At 36.9% G+C, this 19,673-nt stretch overlaps 1 protein-coding gene across 1 annotated transcript in view; it reads right to left on the bottom strand.

Moving 5' to 3' along the window:
* Window positions 1-395: 395 nt before the first annotated feature.
* Window positions 396-19,673, bottom strand: part of ZNF804B (zinc finger protein 804B) — a 510,289-nt gene continuing 491,011 nt past the window's right edge. The window contains exons 3-4 of the mRNA XM_047851012.1: window positions 9,935-10,065; window positions 396-4,150 (exon numbers count right to left, since the gene is read on the bottom strand). Of these exons, the coding sequence (XP_047706968.1) occupies window positions 484-4,150; window positions 9,935-10,065 (3,798 nt within the window). The 3' untranslated portion in view covers window positions 396-483. The remainder of the gene's footprint in view (window positions 4,151-9,934; window positions 10,066-19,673) is intronic.

Below are 19,673 nucleotides of genomic sequence, written 5' to 3'. Positions count from 1 at the left end.
ACAGATTATATTGATTGAAAGCCTAGATAACAGTTAACCATAGGAATTATTTCTCTGATCTTTTAGTATTGTCTGATGCATACAAACCAAATGTGCAATTCACTCACTTGCTCAACACCCCCTAGAACATACAATATTACGTTCCATTTGATTGTTTTGTAATATCAATGATTTGCCTGAACGTTTTCTGTTATCATTTTATAACATTATATGAGAACTCCTCCAAACAGACCCTTAATGCTTTTCCCTCTACCGTCCAGAAAGTTATTTTCAATTTGCTCTGTTATTTATGCAAGTTAAAAGATATTCTTAAAATGCTCCTATTTTAGTATTGGCAATTCAGTTCTTACATGTATATACTAGTCACATTTTGAGTTGGCACCAATATTTTAAATCTTACAATAGTCATACCACTTTAAATATATCATTTTGTAGGTAGTGACAATTTGTTTTATTTATCCACAAGAGGGGCTTCGACACCTATCAGTTCAAGTGCGTTGGTACATTTAAGGCCTCTTTCACTCCGTTTAACTGCTGCATCTGACTCGAGCAAGAATGGTGGCAAAGATCTTGACCTTGAAACACTGGTTGGATTAAAGGATTCAAGTGGATGATAGAAGCCGTGGCTGGGTTTAAGTGAGGGCCAAACAATGCAGGGATCAACGCGGCCGAGGGCAGGGGCTGCAGCGCGATGTGCGGTGGGTGGAAGGGGGCAGCAGTGACCAAATGCAGCGGGTGACCCGCTAAGAAAGTGGGGTGTGCGGGGATGATGGTCGGAGTCAGAGGTGACAACGTGAACGGCGTAAAATGTGGCTGGGAAAGAGGATGTAGGTGAGCTATAGGGAGGGGACCACCATGGGAATTTATGGAGGCAGAAACAGCAAAATGCTGCAGGAAGGTGTGGTGGATGGTGGTGATGGAGGTGCGCTGGTGAACTGGTACCGTCTGGACGGCCGAGGCCGGAGAGAAGGCAGTGGGCCCCGAGGCAGGCACAACTCGAAGATGCTTTGAGAGGAGCTGTTTCTGCACGTGCTGCTGGGCTTGTAGCTGTAAGAGCTTATATTTATCTATTTCATCAGGAGAAAATGTTATTGGCTGCTGAATTAAGGGGGGAGAGCTAGATTTATGGCACACTTCTAATTCATCTTCTACTTTGTCATGCTTCTGCAAAGTTCTGTCAGAGTAAGAGTTTATATTCCCCTCTACGTGATTCATATGCATGCTTACATCCTGTAAGTCAGGATTTATTTGGTCCTCTTTGGTCTCTGTGGAATCAGTAACACCAGTATATCTATTAGATGGAAAAGCACCAGGGAAATCATTTGGTAGTGGGTCACGGCTTTGAATATAATGTTGGACTTCGCTAATTAAAGGTTTTACTGGTTCTTTTGTTGTTGGGTTCTTTTTCATGTTTGGTGACTGTGAATCTGCTACTACATGAATTATACCTTTAGAAAGATGGTTATCGCAATCAGGATCTACTAAAACATGAAAATTGTTTGTCTGTGAACTTTTGACTTTGTCTTTCTCAATAGTTCTTTGAATTGTACTGCCTTTATCAATTCTCTGTTTACTTGTGTTCTGTGTTTTTTCAGACAAAGGCAGTGCGGGTCTGTTACAGCCCAGTGGCGTGAATTGAATTGTGCATTGAATTTGTGAATGAGCCTCTGATTCATTTTCACAATTCTTTGAAGAGACCTCAAAATTAGTTGATTGTTCCTGACACCTCTTGGCTTGCGCTCTTTCTAAAAGGTTTTTGGCTGTCAGGGGTGTCCTCTCTCCTGTAATGGCCAACTCTGTGCTTTCTAAAGGGCTGGTAGAACAATTTCTTAGAAGGCAGCTGATATTCCCAGAGTTATACTGCACGGATTTTACTTTTCCTAGGTCACAAATACGAGGGCTGTCCAATGACTCTTGACTTCTCTCGCTTTTACTTAAGCAATAAATTCTCTCTCTTGAGTAAGAGCCCAATCTGCTGTGCTGAGGTCCCTGGCAGTTTGGTGCTTCTTCACTATTTCCGGAACAGGAAACCTGTGAGCTAGAATCACAATGGGTGATTCTCCTGGATTTGGGCCCTGAAAACTGCTGTTGATTTTTGCCCAGTTTATATCTTTCTCTGCACCGACTGTATCTATGTTTTGAGGATTTTTCATTCTTAAATGATTCCCACAATCTGTAGTTGCGGTCTCTCTGTATTTCAGATGGCAGGCAGGCGCTCTTTGCTAACTCCTCAGACACGCAGAGGCAGTTCGGGTTTTGGTGTCTCCCTTTGTGCCTTTCAACTGGGTTGTGTTCTCTTTTACAAAAGTACAGCAAATTGCCTCTACCCTTGTCACTGGACTTATGAACTGAACAAGTAGCTCTCAAGCTGGCTGTGCTGCCAGCGTATGTGTCTGAAGGGCTAGAAGTTCGATTCAGAGACAACTTTGGAGAATTTCTCTTATAAGTTTGGTTTCTACATCTAGAAACCCTGCTGGTCATGCTGATGTGGTTCCTATTCACAATTACACTAAAGTCCTTCCCATGATCACTATGACCCCTCACTGGGTAAGGACTAGAATTCCAGGTAAATTGATTTGCATCTTCAAAATCTGAATGAGGATCGCAAGGGATCAGTTTTGGTTCTTTAGTCCTAGAGATGTAAGGAGAAAAAGATAGGCCCTCATTTACATCATTTAGAACTACCCTTTGACAGCTTTGCCAATGGGTCCTTGAAGGTTCCTTAAGTCCATTATCACTATTATCATTGTTTTCTACACATTTCTTTAGAGAGATATCAAGGAAAGCAGGCACTTCAGGATTTTTCATTTCCAAATCACTTGCACTAAAATTATCTTTACTCATATTTGGCTCAGAATCACTGTAGCCCGAATTACATTTTCTCCGGAAACTTTCCCAATCTGGATTAGCTATCATCATCTTTGGTTTCAGAGATTGATCATTTTCTTGGATCAATTTCTGTTGGTCTTTGATTAAACCTGAGACTTGGCTCTCTATTGTAGTCTTCATTTCTGAGGGCTCCTTAATCAATTCTCTTTTTAAGTCCTCTGAATCATGGTCACTCTTTGTGTTCCGAGAAAGCTTAAAATCAAAATATAATGGGTTGCATCCATAAGAGATACAGGGCTCCGTTTTTGTAAAGAGCAGAAGTTCCGTGGGCCACTGGAGAGTGGTGTGGCCATCCTTACTTTGTACATGGAGAAAAGGCAATGGTTTAGACTTCACGTCATGTGGACATGCTTCTCTTACAAGCCTTGTTGCATTTTTGCCAACTCTTTCTGTTTGATCTAAAGATTTTTCTCTCTTCTCCATTCTGGAGTTGGGATTCAGATGCACTGTACTGTTTTGCTTACTTGGCTCCAGTGATGGAAACTCATCCAGACATTCAAATATCCTGGCATCACTGTGCCTGTAAATGTTTGGTGAGCTGGAGGAAGCATTTGCTTGGCATGAGTGATTAATGCAGTTTTCTGAAGTGTTCTTCGGTGTACCTCGAATTTCTTTTTCTCTGCTGCAAGGAGTAAAAGCCACATCTGAAAGATGAATATTAGATTTAGAGAATGAAGCATGAATGCCAATCGAATCTTCCAGTGTTTCATCAATAGAGTCATTTTTGTCTTGCACGATTTGAGAGCTGATGGAAAAGGTATTGTGTAAAACATGTTCCAGATGGCTTGGTGTGATGTTTATATCTTTTTCCTTAGTAAGAGGTACGTCCTCACTTGCAAACCTGCGGCACTTACATTTCTCTGCAGTTTCTTTTGCTTTATAGCTGGGGGACTTGTTACAATCGTGTGTTTCTTCTGTGTTCTCACTAAAAACTGATGCTGAAGACTCTAATTTTAGATGTACTTTTTTGGAAAAAGAAAATGATACTCCTGTCCTGTGATTTGCATTGCTGAGGTCTGAAGATGTCTGTGGCACCCGATTTCCGAATAAATAACGTCTGTCCATTGGTAACTGGTGTCGATTTTGCATGGTGGACCGCTGTTTATCAGAAATGCTTCTGGGGAGATTCTTTCCTTTAAGGAGAAGAGTGCTCTTCATGCACGATACCTTTCTGCCATTCTTAACTGGGAAAATTCCTTGCTGGAGTTGCTTTTCTATGGCTACCCTGGGAGCTTTGTATGCTGGTCCATTTCCAGAAACACTGTAGACACAATAAATATTTAAATGATTAAGACATTAGATTTGAAATCTCATGTATATGTGAACATTTCTTAGTGTTTCTATGATGAGTTATGCTATCTACAAACTATGTCTATTGGAATATCACCATTTCACTGTGTTTATGTAACTCGGTATATCTATGTTTCATAGAGGCCATTTCTAAAATGCATCACTTAAATGTGCTCTTTTGAAATTAGCAAGAAGCAATAATATGTGGATATCTATGCTAGTGCTGCAAAAGAAAATAAAGTACTGCATTTACATCCCAATATATGTCCTGCAGAACCTATCAATTTTTTTAGAAATATAGACTTAACATTCTTTCACAAGGAGTTTTTCAATCAGTGACCTCCCATTAAATAAGAAATAAAATGGAATTAAAAGTCACTTCCAAAGTGTAAAAATATATATTTAATGTCATTTTTTGTATAAGTGCTACCATTTCATAATTTTTGTTGCCTTGGTTTTAAAATTTCTTCATGTTTGCTTACTTTGGAAAAGTGTGACTATTTCTTTCTCCATGACTTATCATCATTTTGACCAATTATAACAAATGCATAAAAAAGTAACACACATTTACAAGCCATCTCAGTATCTCAATTATTTGAAATCTTTTCTTTTGCATCTTCCTCACCCAAATACTTTCTTTCTACCTTTCCTGCATACATTTGTTTTACCTTTTAACAGCTTTTGTAAAGACTATTCATTCTGCTGAGCTTAATTTGTGATTCAATCTGAGAACTAGAAATAGCAATACACCGAAGAGATGAAACTCTTTAGATTAAAATTGTCTCTTCTGTGTTTACCTTAAAACCTCTACTACAAAACAAGGTCTGGGCGGAGGTGGGGTGGTGGAAGGCAACAGAAAACACATCATTCATCTGATCTTTTGCTTTGAGATGGCTTTCTTTTCCTTCTCCTTTTCTTTATCTACATGCTTGGATATGTGTGTTTGCTTCTTTCTAGTTTAGATTTTTATTTTATTGTATTCATTCATTTGTTACTTGAGTAAAGAATACTAATAAACTGTTATCTTTTCCATAGGTAGCTTAACTTCTAATGGAGAGGTATGTTTTCTGAGCCCTTTTCTGAGAAGTTCTTTCTTGTTGCCTTCACCTATCACTGATTTGGCCAATCAGCACAGAACTCTGGAATCCCATTCCTCTTGTCCACCAAATCTCATGTATATAAAACCTTGGTTTGCGATAATAATTCATTCCAAAAACATGCTTGTAATCCAAAGCAATTGTATATCAAAGCGAATTTTAAGAACCATTGGCTCAGTTGTTATCATGTGACAGTTGGCATCAGGTACTACTCCTATTGAAAGACACTGCTTGTTTGTCAAGTTAAAATTTATTAGAAATGTTTGCTTGTCTTGTGGAATACTTGTAGAACAAGCTGCTTGCAATCCAAGGTTTTATGGTACTTTGCTTCATTGTCTTTACATGTTTAATATCACAGAAAAATACTTACTAATCCTCCTTTTATTCATTTTTGAAAGGAATCTGTTGTGCACTTGTGTGATTTGTAATTTTCTTTTTCATTTATATATATTTATAATATTTACAACTTACATTTTTATTGTAAGTACTATCCACAATATATTGTTATTTTAGATTATATATATATATATATATATATATTCATATATTAGATGACATATATATATGACGTTTTTACCAGACCAGAGTTACAGATTGATTTCTTGGGTTAATTTTCACTAGTACTGTTGGGCACTTTCAATTCAATTTCTTTAGCTCAGTTGTATTTTCTTCTCTGATTTCTCTGATTATTGCTTCTTCTCTGTCTTAGCTTTTTATGCTGGAATTTATATGTTAAATGTGTTGGCTTTCATGAATATATCTTTTAGGTCTTATTGTTTATCTCAATACTTTCGTGTCTTTGGTCTGTTTCTCTAGTTCAGAAGGAATTTCTTGTTTTTAATTTCTGTTTTACTCTTTCAATTTTTTACAATATCCAATATTTCATTTACTATGCTCATATGGATTTTAATTTATCATAGTTTCAGCCACTATTCACTTTTTAACAATTTCAGATTGTTCCTTCTTCATAAACAAATTTAGAATTATACTGGTCCCTTGAATCTTGTGGAAAATAAATTCAGAAAATTTTCAGTAACTGTTCCATAATGAAAACTTTCTTCTTACTCATTACATTAATCTTCTTTTTGTGAATCATTTTTTTATGTTCTTTAGAGAGGTTGTTGAGGCATTTTGGTATGAGGAATAGAAAGGAACACACTAAGATAGTGTGTGGCTTATTCAGTATTTCTTTCAAACAGAAAGGAAAATAGAAAGCAGAGAGGTTAACTGTAGATATTGGTCTTTTAAAATGCCTGCAGTCTGGGGATAGAAGGGTAAGGGAGCAGAAAGATCTGCAGCTCAGAATTTTGTCTCAGTGTTAAAGAGTTTCTTTTCCATATTTAGTAGCCACACTTTTGATTAAGTAGGAGCTATACTTCGTTAAGTTACCTTCTCTAGGAACGTCAATTAATCTGATATTATCTGCACTTAGAAATTATTTCAAAAGCCTGGTGTATGGATATTAGCATTCTGCTTCTATGATTCCATTATGACACAGATATGTTACCATTTTTATATTATCCACCTATATTTTTTCCTCAATAATATTTTTTTTCTTATTATCCTGGCACTCTTTTGTGTATTTTCTTGCTTTGATTTATGTTAGTCTAAATGTTCTTTTCTGTATGGTTGTTTTATGTGACAATTTATCTCTCTAATGTGCAAGCTTCTCCCTTTTATATTCTTTTCAATATTTTTAATCATCTTTACTCTTATTGTTTTTATATTATATTTTGCTCTTCTTGTCCTTAATTTTTGTTCTTACTGTATAATCCAATCTACATTTATGATTATATTTTTTCACAAGTTGTAGCATTTTATCCTCATTATTAATCTTTTCTACCTCTAGGGTTTATGCTTTAAACTGTTTATCTCATTGCTTTCTAAACTTTAAGTTCCCTTATCATAAATCTAGTTAATTTTTGTTATTTTAGAAAAATCCTAATTTTCTATCTTTGTGGTTTTCAATTCTATTATTTTAATACTACTTTATGCCTTTTAACATAATTAAAGTTTAATTTTTATAGTTATATCCTTACTTACAATTTCACTGTTTTCTCTAGAACTTTTTTTAATTTATTTCTATTGTCTACCTAATTATTTTTTATTTATAATAAAAAAGTGACTATAAAGTTAGCCCTTTCATACTTATTAATAGATTGTCCATTCTAATAGGTCTCCCCAAATTCTAATTCTTGACAAATAAAAACATGCACTATTTAATTATCTTCTTGTAAAAGAATACTTTCCAACCAGGAAACAAAACATATCAAATATGTTTGATGCATATTTTCTTTAAATGATATAACATGATCCATCTTTTATATTCTCAGAATCAGTGATCTTATATTTTTTAAATTTGGAAAAAATATCCATATTAATATGCACTATACTTAGATTTATACATGTACAAGTTTACAAACCGAATGACTCTTCACCCCCATGCAGTAACTGGGCTTGCTAAGGAACAAGGTTGGGCTGAATTTCCCAAGAAATGGCCAAAGTTGACTGTCCTTTATAAGATTCATCAATAGTTTTCTGCCATCATTTTTTTTCATCAGTCCAACTGCAATATTCTTACCACTAGTAAATTCTCCTCTCTTCTCCATAGAAATCATAAGAGAATTTTCTTGTTATGTGCACCATCCTACTGAGAAGACCTTGTTATGAGAATCATGGACAGAGAAAGGTTGTTTAGGAGAGGAATACAGATAATTTTTTTCTTTTTCATTTTATTTCTTACTTTCATTTTTCAAGTAAGCTGCCAAAATGAAAACATTAAATAATTCTATTAAGTGACTTCCCTTAGGCCATGAGGCTGCTTAAGCAAAAAGAACAATTATCTGGAGCGCAGAGGACAGGTAACAGCAAAAAATGTAATAATTTTCCTAGTTCCATGTTTTGCATGTGGAAAGCTTAACACCTATCATTTCCCTAACAATATGAGGGAAAAACAAACAAACAAACAGAACCTAGAAAGTCTGTCTATCCTATAAGGAATGAGCTTGAGTTTGTGTTTGTTTAGTTAATATGATTTTCAGCTCAACCTTAATCGAGTAGAATTTTTCATTTGTTTTAATTTGGAAAACACTTAACGGGTAGCATGGCAAACTCAGAATTTTTAAACAGAAGCATCATCATCATCACCATCACTATATCTCCCATAGGAAAATAAAGAAATGTAGAAGCATGACAACTTTCCAGTAATAAAAAAAGGATATATGTTTATTAAGGCTACTAAGATTTTTTGTTGCATGGGCTGAAAGGACCTATCTAAAGGTTGTCTCTCTACAGTAAGATTTGCCCCCTCTTTTATATTATCATAATAATCTCATAATAAATCACTCAAGAATTAACATATTCCCCACATTTTTTCCCTATATGCTACCATAATTATCATTAGACCTTTCCTTCTCAATCCTTTTTTGACAAGGACAGTTTGATATCTTATTGACACTGTGTTCGAATAGCATAAGATCCTCATTGTATTGGCCAGTGGAAAGCTCAGTACCAGATGTGTGTCCCATTTCTATGACTGTGTAGGAGCTCAGGGCATACATTTTTATATTAACCTCACCTCTGGATACATGTTTTTCCAAACTTCATTGTTTCCTTATACCAAATTTCTCACTTATTTTTAATAGGATTATCTTCTATGTATTTTCTTGAGTTAATTAAATTATTGTAAGATAGTGGTACAAATACCTAAATATGTGTAAGGTGAATACTGTGTTTTTACTCATAAATTGATCCTTAAAACAAATGTTTCCTTAGAATCAAATTTGAGGTCTAATATATTATGGTACTCAATTATTTGAGTCATTCATTCTCAAATTTATTGCATTTTGTTTTTCATTTCAACAACAGGGGTTTAAATTGTGGCACAGAGCTATAAATTTCACAATTCACTAGGTTGCTGCCAACTGCATTAATTAGCTACATTAGGTGTTTTACATTATGATTCATATGAACACAAATCACAATGTGCAAACTTAATTGAGTTCCAGGTAACAATCTCCTCACTTGGAAACATTCAGCAGTTCCAAGCTCATGAAAAACAGCTATTTTTCAGCTACAAGAATGTATTAGTATAATGCATGTTATAATTATCAATTTAAATAGCAGGGTGTGGTAAATTTAACTGCATTCACTACATCATTTTTTTTTTTTTGTCATCCAGACAATGATAAGTGTCATTTATTCTAGGTTCAGGTATGTACAGGGAAATGCAGAGAAGATTTATTTCCTCCCCAGAAAGATGCACTGTTACTTAAGGTTTTTAAAATTATTATTACAAAAAAATAAACAAAATAAACATTATTACAAAACTTAAAATAATTACTAAAAAGCTCTATGGGCCCATTTAAATCAGCTGGATAGAATAAGTGCTAGTACATGAGAATCATTCTTAGATCATTTCATGAAATAGCACATAAAATTAACAACATTGGGAAGGAAAAGAGTCAGATACCAAAGTAACTAATCTATTAGCCTTTAACTATTAATACATTTGCCCTCAAGCATGTCTTTTGATTAATTATAATTTGCTTCCGTGTGACAGTAAATCAAGTAAATTTATCTTGACATTTCCCCAATGATCGAACAGACTTTTTTTTGGAAGAGAGTTTTGAACCATCTGAGATACCTCTAATTCTTACCATTCAGACTGTTGCCTTAACTCAGCCAGCTGGTGAAGCCGTTTAAGTGCTTTTTCTTGTTTCTTCTCATCTTTCCATGACTTGGAAGCTACATTTCGAGCAAATTCCCGTTGCTTTAATTCTTTCAGTCTCTATGGACAAAGAAGAAAAACAGAAAGGGTACTATAAATAAGTAATATCTTTTCTACCTGTAAGTCTCCTTATTAAAGTTTGTCTTGGGTGCACAGGTGACTTTCTGGATAGAGAGGGTAAAGCACTATTTCCATGGGTGTTCTTCTCTTCTCCAAGATAAAGTTAGTTGTCAACTGGCTTATTTATCAAAGCTTGTCACAATCACTACAGAAATGTCCTGCCCAGTGCTTTTTGGGACCACTGTGGCTACATAACTGCAATCATTTATGTGTCTGTGAAAACATAAATGGCAGAACGTGTGATATATGAATGAGGGTGAAGGGAGAAGAGGTTATGGGGTGCACTTTCCTCTCCCTACTGCCCACAGTCCTCCCACTTGTGAAACATGCTTAGTCTTATTCGTGCAAATTGATACTATTAAATATACTGGGTGAAATGAGCTTGTTTGATTTAAGAATATCTATTATTGGGAAAGATTCAGTTCAAAGCTCTAATGAGTGATTCTTAACTCTTTTTTTTTTCCTGGTGGAGGTATTTATCCAATGCAGATTTCTATATTGTATCAAGGAGGATAAAGATAGGTCAGGATTTAAACTCAGGGAAGATGGTTGCTTGACTTTGCTTGATTTAAATTAACCTACCACTTCTTTTAATTAATCTTTTCTCTAAAACAATTGACTTACATGCAAATTGGATGTTACTCATTACCTGTTGGGATTTCTACTTCAGAATTTGCCATTAAGCACACCCATTGATATTGAACAAATTGAGAAGCAGCCACAATCAAATGAGCATCTTGAAGTTTGACATTTAATCCTGAATTGAGAATATATTTGAAGATTAGTCTCTCTTAACTAAATTATTTTAAACTGTCTGAAATCTATACCCATTCAATTTGTTTTCGTTTTCCAAATCAAGTCTAGAAGATATTTCCCAGGAATGGCAAAAACCACATAGCTATCAAGTGAGGTTATAATGCTGTACTAGAATACTGCCCACCCATGAAGTGAGGGTACAATGTTTAATGGTCATTAACATTGTTCCTGAAAGGGAACATACTTCTGTGAGATGGTGGCCAGATAACCACACCTGGGCTAAGTATCTGAAGAAGGAGGCAAAACCAACCTTTTAAAGAGAGAATATTCTAAGCCCAATGAACAAGAGTTTCACAGAACTAGAAGCAGCCACAGGGGCAATAGTGGAGCCAATCTGAATTCAATTTTTGACAAATGCTTCACAGGCTTTAAAAAAAAACAGAAAATTTCAAGAATTAAAATTGTGGCCCATGTGTTTTAAACAAAAAAGGATCAACAGTTCTCTGGAGTTGATAAATAGCAGAGTGTCTAAACCTTAAGGGACAGGCATGGTCAGAAGACAGAGAGGCTTTTAAAATCTTCCTTACTACTTTTCCTCCTACTCACACTTCCTCAGCCCCCATATACATAATAATCTAGTCTTCCAGTGAAAGCTTGCCTTGTGAACAAAGACCTTTTGGAAATTGTTCTACACAATTTAAGGGCCCACATAAAATGAAGTTCAACTCTGTCAAAGAGAGAATATGGCTACATAAGTAAAGAGCAGAAAGATTGTTTTTTTCTTTACTCTGTTACTACAGAACATAAAATACTCTATTATATGTATGTATATGTATATATATATATACATATATATATATTTAATTTTTTAAATGTTTATTCATTTCTTGAGAAAGAGAAAGACAGAGCATGAGTTGGGGAGGGGCAGAGAGAGAGGGAGACACAGAGCCCGAAGCAGGCTCCAGGACCTGAGCTGTCAGCACAGAGCCCAATGAGGGGCTTGAACCCACAAACCGTGAGATCATGACCTGAGCCGAAGTCGGATGCTTAACTGACTGAGCCATTCAGGTGCCCTAAAATACTCTATATTATATTTAATATTTGATATGACTGGTATGTAAAACCTGAATAGCCTAGGAGAGGAAATTTGTTCATTTACTCACATCTGACACTTTACCCTCATTATTGGAATTTTGTTTGAAACTTCCAGGTATAACTCTCTTTCTTTAACCCCCCAGTTTCCAGGGATGCACCTTTAACTCTGAGTTATAGAAATGAGTGAAAATTCTGTCTTACTCACCCAACAACAAATATTGTCAACTACTACTATATAACAAGGATATAAAGTTGTCAAATCAATCATTTTCCCTTCAGGAGATACAGACAAGGGAAGAGGTATTTTCACAAGATAGTTTTGAGTTTCCCAATAGGGGTGGACACAAGTGGCATTAGAAGCATATAGGAAAAGTTAAGATAGAAGGGGGTGAGTACAGATTTGTTGTGTTAAGGAAGTCAGCCAAGTTAACATGTGTCTAAGGAACACAGAAAACTAGAGGATATTTTGTTTAATGACATCTAGCCATAGATTTGGCTTAGCAAATGCTGAGTGCACAAGGCTGCACAGAGGGGAAAAAAAAAAGAAAGCTACAGAGAGATCCCGTCAAATTTTCAGCATACTGAATTGCAGCACATGTACACGAAAAAACTACTCCAAGCCAAGAAAAGGGCCACCTGAAAGAATTAATGGCATCAGTGCCTGGCATGCATATAGGGTCAGGAAGAGTGTCTGTTCTCACCAACAAAATGGAACAAACCCACAGGACACTGAGTATAGAATTCATGGAAATCTTGCCTCAGTAGAGAATAATTTGCTGTGGATTGAGCATTACTTTGGATTTGCCTAACAAATGATAAAAGCAAGAGCTACAAACATAAATCTGACCATAAGTAACTTAACTGCATTTCAGAACCAAATTTAAAGAAATTTATAGAAATACAAAAATATTCGGCAACAACAAGGAAAAAATTAATAACATCTGACATGCAATCAAAGATTAAGATCAAAGATTATCAAGAAAGCATGAACTAAAATGAGGAAAATAATCAATCAAGACCAATACAGAGGCTAGAGTTGGCAGAAAAGTACCTTAAGACAGTTATAACTGTATCTTCTGTGCTCAAAAAGTAGATAAGAGATGATTGCCAACTGGACAATTATGCAGTTAGAGTCTCTGAAGAAGGAGGAGGGAATATTTGAAAATATAATGGGTGGAAATTTCCAAATTTCCTGAAAACCCACAGATCTCCCAACATCTCAAGTGCAAGTAACATGAAGAAAACTATCCCAATGCTTGTTATTATCAAATTTTTAAAAATCAGTCAAAAAAGTGGAATTTTTAAAAGCACCTCAAGGGAAATGACATATTCCTGCACAGAACAAAGAGTAGGATGGCAAAAGAATTCTTCTTGGAAACAATACAAGTGAGAATACAGGGGAGCATCACATTTAAATTTATGGAAGAAAATTAAAAACTTCTCGGAATAAAATTTTATACTTTGTGAAAATATCTTTTCAAATGAGGTGAAATAAAGATATTTTAAGACATGAAACGCTGAAAGAATTCCTCAGCGCACCCACAGGTTAAGAAATGTTAAAGAATATCCCTGGGCAAAAGGAAAATAATACCAGATAGAAATGTGTGATTACACAAAAGAGCAAACACCAAAAATAGTAACTACAGGATAAGTAAGACATATTTGTTAGTGTTGAAATGTACATAGACCATTTAAGCAAAAAAAGTAGCTACGTTTGGGGCAATTTGTAACAAATTATACATAAAATGTTTGTCAACAATAACAAAAAATCCAAGAAGGAGAAATATGTTGAAAGGTCTTATTCAATACTGAACTGGTAGATAACAATTGAAGGCGGATTGTGATAAGAAGTGGACAATATGGTGGGGCGCCTGGGTGGCGCAGTCGGTTAAGCGTCCGACTTCAGCCAGGTCACGATCTCGCGGTCCGTGAGTTCGAGCCCCGCGTCAGGCTCTGGGCTGATGCCTCGGAGCCTGGAGCCTGTTTCCGATTCTGTGTCTCCCTCTCTCTCTGCTCCTCCCCCGTTCATGCTCTGTCTCTCTCTGTCCCAAAAATAAATAAACGTTGAAAAAAATTTAAAAAAAAAAAAAAGAAGTGGACAATATGGCAACCATTAGTCTAATAAAACAAAGTGGTTTAGCTAATAGGATAACAAAGAAGGTAAAAGGAAATCATTACATCTACTCAATCCAAAAGAAGGTAGAAAAAAGTAAAACAGGAAGGTAAAATAGATGGGACAGTGACAAAACAAACAGCAAAATAACAACTAAAATCTAAATACATCATTAATCAAATTAAATATAAATGGTTAAAAAAAAACACTGGAATTGAAAGTTAGAGAGTATCAGTTTGGATTAAAAAGTGAGCTCCAATTATATATTGGTTATAAAAACAAACTTTAAAATACAGCTACAATGGGTTAAAAAAATATAAAAAGATTTACCATGTCAACACCAGTGAAATAAAGCTGGAAGGACTCTATCACTATAAAGCAAAGAAGATTCTAGAGCAGATATACTATTAGGAATAAAAAAAGGGCTATTTCATAATAATATGGAGTAAATAAATCAGAATGACAAGATAAGCCTAGATGTTTCTATGTCTAATAACAAAGCTTCAAAATACACAAAGCAAAAGATAAAACTGCAAGGAGAAAAAGTTAAATCCACAATTATAATAGGAGTTTTTAATGGCCTTCCACCAAACAACAGAATGCTAATCACAGATATATATTTCTGGAAAAGGTTACACCGAGGTGACCAAAGCTCTTAAAAAAAGACCCTTCCAACAATTGATTTATCTAATGAAAAGAGAACTGGACAGATAAGGAAACCTTTCCAAAAACGTATGGGTCAAATTTTGCCAACTTCGTATTTTAGCTTGAGTTTTCCCAAGTTTCTACTTTTCTTCTCGTGTCTACTTATTTAAACAATGGCATGTGCTAAACTGTCAGTAATCTTACTTAGTTTAAACAGAAGACAAACCAATTGGAAAAAAATAAAAGTTCTTTGAGAGTATATAGTAGATGAGTCCTTACTGAGAACAACACAAGACAAACGTATTTCAGGGAAAAAAAATTACTTACACATTTACAGAGAACTGTAGAAAGCTCAGTGATGGTTAATGACTTGGGATGAATAGATCAGAGGAGGTGAGGTTGAATCTCCCTGGGGGAGTAAGGAAGACAGAAAGTAGCACCTAACAATAGGGGGGAATTAAATGAAGTGTCTGCTTTCCAGAGGTGTTGGATGGTAGACAACACAGTATAGGACTTAAGAGAAGGATTCTGAAATCAGTCAGACCTGAGTTTGTATACTGTCTCTGTCACTTACTAGCTTTGAGTCTCTAAGGTTACTCAATCTTCCCAAACTTTAGTTTACACATTTGTAACCTGGAAGACTATCACTATTTACCATGTAGCGTTCCTGGAATTAATATTTGAGTTGAGAAAAGTAAAACAATGAGCACAGCGCCTGATACATACATTGCAAATGATCAATGAGTCTGAACTATTATCACTATTAGAGATAAGGAATGGTCAGATTTTATGGAACTGTGGGAAGCAGCGTCAATAAAGAGCCCTCGATTTACCTGACAGTGGGGAGCCATTAAAAACACTTGATTGGTATTCTTACTGAAAACCGAGTGTTTAAGAGTTTTCATCTGGATTTTATGAAACTGGTAGGTGTAGTCTTTTCTAAAGGAGACTATGGAAAAAAGAAGGAGGCTGGGTATGTCCCTCTTCCTTGTCTTGAACAATTTATACTCTTTACTTGAAACATGTATTTTCTGTAAGTCCAAGATCATATGTCACTCCCAAAGAAAATTATAAACTTTGGATTAAAATACGATTTGTTGTCAGACTCTTCTTTGATATCTCTTATTTAAAGTTTGCTCTTGGGAGAGGGGAAATTGGAAGATGGCGGAGTAGGAGGACGCTGGGCTCACCGCACATCATGCTGATCACTTAGATTCCACCTACACCTGCCTAATTAACCCAGAAAACCACCAGAAGACTAGCAGAATGAAGTCTCTGGAGCCAAGCGCAGACAAGAGGCCCACGGAAGAGGGTAGGAAGGGCGGCAAGGCGGTGCGCGCTCCACGGACTGGCGGAAGGGAGCCGGGGCGGAGGGGCGGTCCACCGGCCAAGCAGAGCCCCCCAGTCTGGCTGGGAGAAGCGGAGGGGCCGGAGGGAGTGTGTTCCAACAGCAAGCAGGAATTAGCATCTGGAAGGTCATAAGTTAACAGCTCTGCTGGAAAGTGGGAAGGCTGGAGGACAAAGGGAGGGAGAGTTGCTGAGCCCCCAGATGACAGAGCTCAGTTTGGCGGGGAACAAAGGCACTCACCAGCACCATCTCCCTCGCCCATCCCCCAGCCAAAATCCCAAAGGGAATCAGTTCCTGCCAGGGAACTTGCTCGCTGGGCACAAACACCCAACTCTGTGCTTCTGCAGAGCCACCCCTCAGGCAGCGGGTCTGACTCCCTCCAGCTGCCACAGGGCCCCTCCAGAGGTGGATCACCTAAGGAGAAGTGAACTAAGTCTGCCCCTCCTGCCCGCATGCACCTTGCCTACCCACCCCAGCTAATATGCCAGATCCCCAGCACCACAAGCCTGGCAGTGTGCAAGTAGCCCAGACGGCCACGCCACCCCACAGTGAATCCCGCCCCTAGGAGAGGGGAAGAGAAGGCACACACCACTCTGACTGTGGCCCCAGAGGTGGGCTGGGGGCAGACATCAGGTCGGACTGTGGCCCCGCACACCAACTCCAGTTATACACCACAGCACAGGGGAAGTGCCATGCAGGTCCTCACCATGCCAGGGACTATCCAAAATGACCAAGCGGAAGAATTCCCCTCAGAAGAATCTCCAGGAAATAACAACAGCTAATGAACTGATCAAAAGGATTTAAATAATATAACAGAAAGTGAATTTAGAATAATAGTCATAAAATTAATCGCTGGGCTTGAAAACAGTATACAGGACAGCAGAGAATCTCTTGCTACAGAGATCAAGGGACTAAAGAACAGTCAGGAGGAGCTGAAAAACTCTTTAAACGAAATGCAAAATAAAATGGAAACGACGATGGCTCAGATTGAAGAGGCAGAGGAGAGAATAGGTGAACTAGAAGATAAAGTTATGGAAAAAGAGGAAGCTGAGAAAAAGAGAGATAAAAAAATCCAGGAGTATGAGGGGAAAATTAGAGAACTAAGTGATACACTAAAAAGAAATAATATATGCATAATTGGTATTCCAGAGGAGGAAGAGAGAGGGAAAGGTGCTGAAGGGGTACTTGAAGAAATTATAGCTGAGAACTTCCCTGAACTGGGGAAGGAAAAAGGCATTGAAATCCAAGAGGCACAGAGAACTCCCCTCAGAGGTAACTTGAATCGATCTTCTACACGACGTATCATAGTGAAACTGGCAAAATACAAGGATAAAGAGAAAATTCTGAAAGCAGCAAGGGGCAAACGTGCCCTCACATATAAAGGGAGACCTATAAGACTCCTGACTGATATCTCTTTTGAAACTTGGCAGGCCAGAAAGGATTGGCACGAGATCTTCAATGTATTGAACAGAAAAAAATATGCAGCCAAGAATTCTGTATCCAGCAAGTCTGTCATTTAGAATAGAAGGAGAGATAAAGGTCTTCCCAAACAAACAAAAACTGAAGGAATTAGTCACCACTAAACCAGCCCTACAAGAGATCCTAAGGGGGATCCTGTGAGACAAAGTACCAGAGACATCGCTACAAGCATAAAACATACAGACATCACAATGACTCTAAACCCGTATCTTTCTATAATAACACTGAATGTAAATGGATTAAATGTGCCAACCAAAAGACATAGGGTATCAGAATGGATAAAACAACAAGACCCATCTATTTGCTGTCTACAAGAGACTCATTTTAGACCTGAGGACACCTTCAGATTGAGAGGGAGGGGATGGAGAACTATTTATCATGCTCCTGGAAGCCAAAAGAAAGCTGGAGTAGCCATACTTATATCAGACAAACTAGACTTTAAATTAAAGGCTGTAACAAGAGATGAAGAAGGACATTATATAATAGTTACAGGGTCTATCCATCAGGAAGAGCTAACAATTATAAATGTCTATGCGCTGAATACTGGACCCCCAAATATATAAAACAATTACTCACAAACATAAGCAACCTTATTGATAAGAATGTGGTCATTGCAGGGGACTTTAACACTCCACTTACAGAAATGGATAGATCATCTAGACACACAGTCAATAAAGAAACAAGGGCCCTGAATGACACATTGGATCAGATGGACTTGACAGATATATTTAGAACTCTGCATCCCAAAGCAACAGAATATACTTTCTTCTCGAGTGCACATGGAACATTCTCCAAGATAGATCATATACTGGGTCACAAAACAGCCCTTCATAAGTATACAAGAATTGAAATTATACCATGCATACTTTCAGACCACAATGCTATGAAGCTTGAAATCCACCACAGGAAAAAGTCTGGAAAACCTCCAAAAGCATGGAGGTTAAAGAACACCCTACTAACGAATGAGTGGGTCAACCAGGCAATTAGGGAAGAAATTAAAAAATATATGGAAACAAATGAAAATGAAAATACAAGAATCCAAACGCTTTGGGATGCAGCGAAGGCAGTCCTGAGAGGAAAATACATTGCAATCCAGGCCTATCTCAAGAACCAAGAAAAATCCCAAATACAAAATCTAACAGCACACCTAAAGGAAATAGAAGCAGAACAGCAAAGGCAGCCTAAGCCCAGCAGAAGAAGAGAAATAATAAAGATCAGAGCAGAAATAAACAATATAGAATCTAAAAAAACTGTAGAGCAGATCAACGAAACCAAGAGTTGGTTTTTTGAAAAAATAAACAAAATTGACAAACCTCTAGCCAGGCTTCTCAAAAAGAAAAGGGAGATGACCCAAATAGATAAAATCATGAATGAAAATGGAATGATTACAACCTATCCCTCAGAGATACAAACAATTATCAGGGAATACTATGAAAAATTATATGCCAACAAATTGGACAACCTGGAAGAAATGGACAAATTCCTAAACACCCACACTCTTCCAAAACTCAATCAGGAGGAAATAGAAAGCTTGAACAGACCCATAACCAGCGAAGAAATTGAATCGGTTATGAAAAATCTCCCAACAAATAAGAGTCCAGGACCAACGGCTTCCCAGGGGAATTCTACCAGACGTTTAAAGCAGAGATAATACCTATCCTTCTCAAGCTATTCCAAGAAATAGAAAGGGAAGGAAAACTTCCAGACTCATTCTATGAAGCAAGTATTACTTTGATTCCTAAACCAGACAGAGACCCAGTAAAAAAAGAGACCTACAGGCCAATATCCCTGATGAATATGGATGCAAAAATTCTCAATAAGATACTAGCAAATCGAATTCAACAGCATATAAAAAGAATTATTCACCATGATCAAGTGGGATTCATTCCTGGGATGCAGGGCTGGTTCAACATTCGCAAATCAATCAACGTGATACATCACATTAATAAAAGAAAAGAGAAGAAGCATATGATCCTGTCAATCGATGCAGAAAAGGCCTTCGACAAAATCCAGCACCCTTTCTTAATAAAAACCCTTGAGAAAGTCGGGATAGAAGGAACATACTTAAAGATCATAAAAGCCATTTATGAAAAGCCCACAGCTAACATCATC

Source organism: Prionailurus viverrinus, chromosome A2, assembly GCF_022837055.1.
Source record: "Prionailurus viverrinus isolate Anna chromosome A2, UM_Priviv_1.0, whole genome shotgun sequence".
Classification (NCBI taxonomy): domain Eukaryota; kingdom Metazoa; phylum Chordata; class Mammalia; order Carnivora; family Felidae; genus Prionailurus; species Prionailurus viverrinus.
The sequence above is the reverse complement of the archived record's forward strand: the minus strand, read 5'-3'. Positions and strand labels throughout refer to the sequence as shown.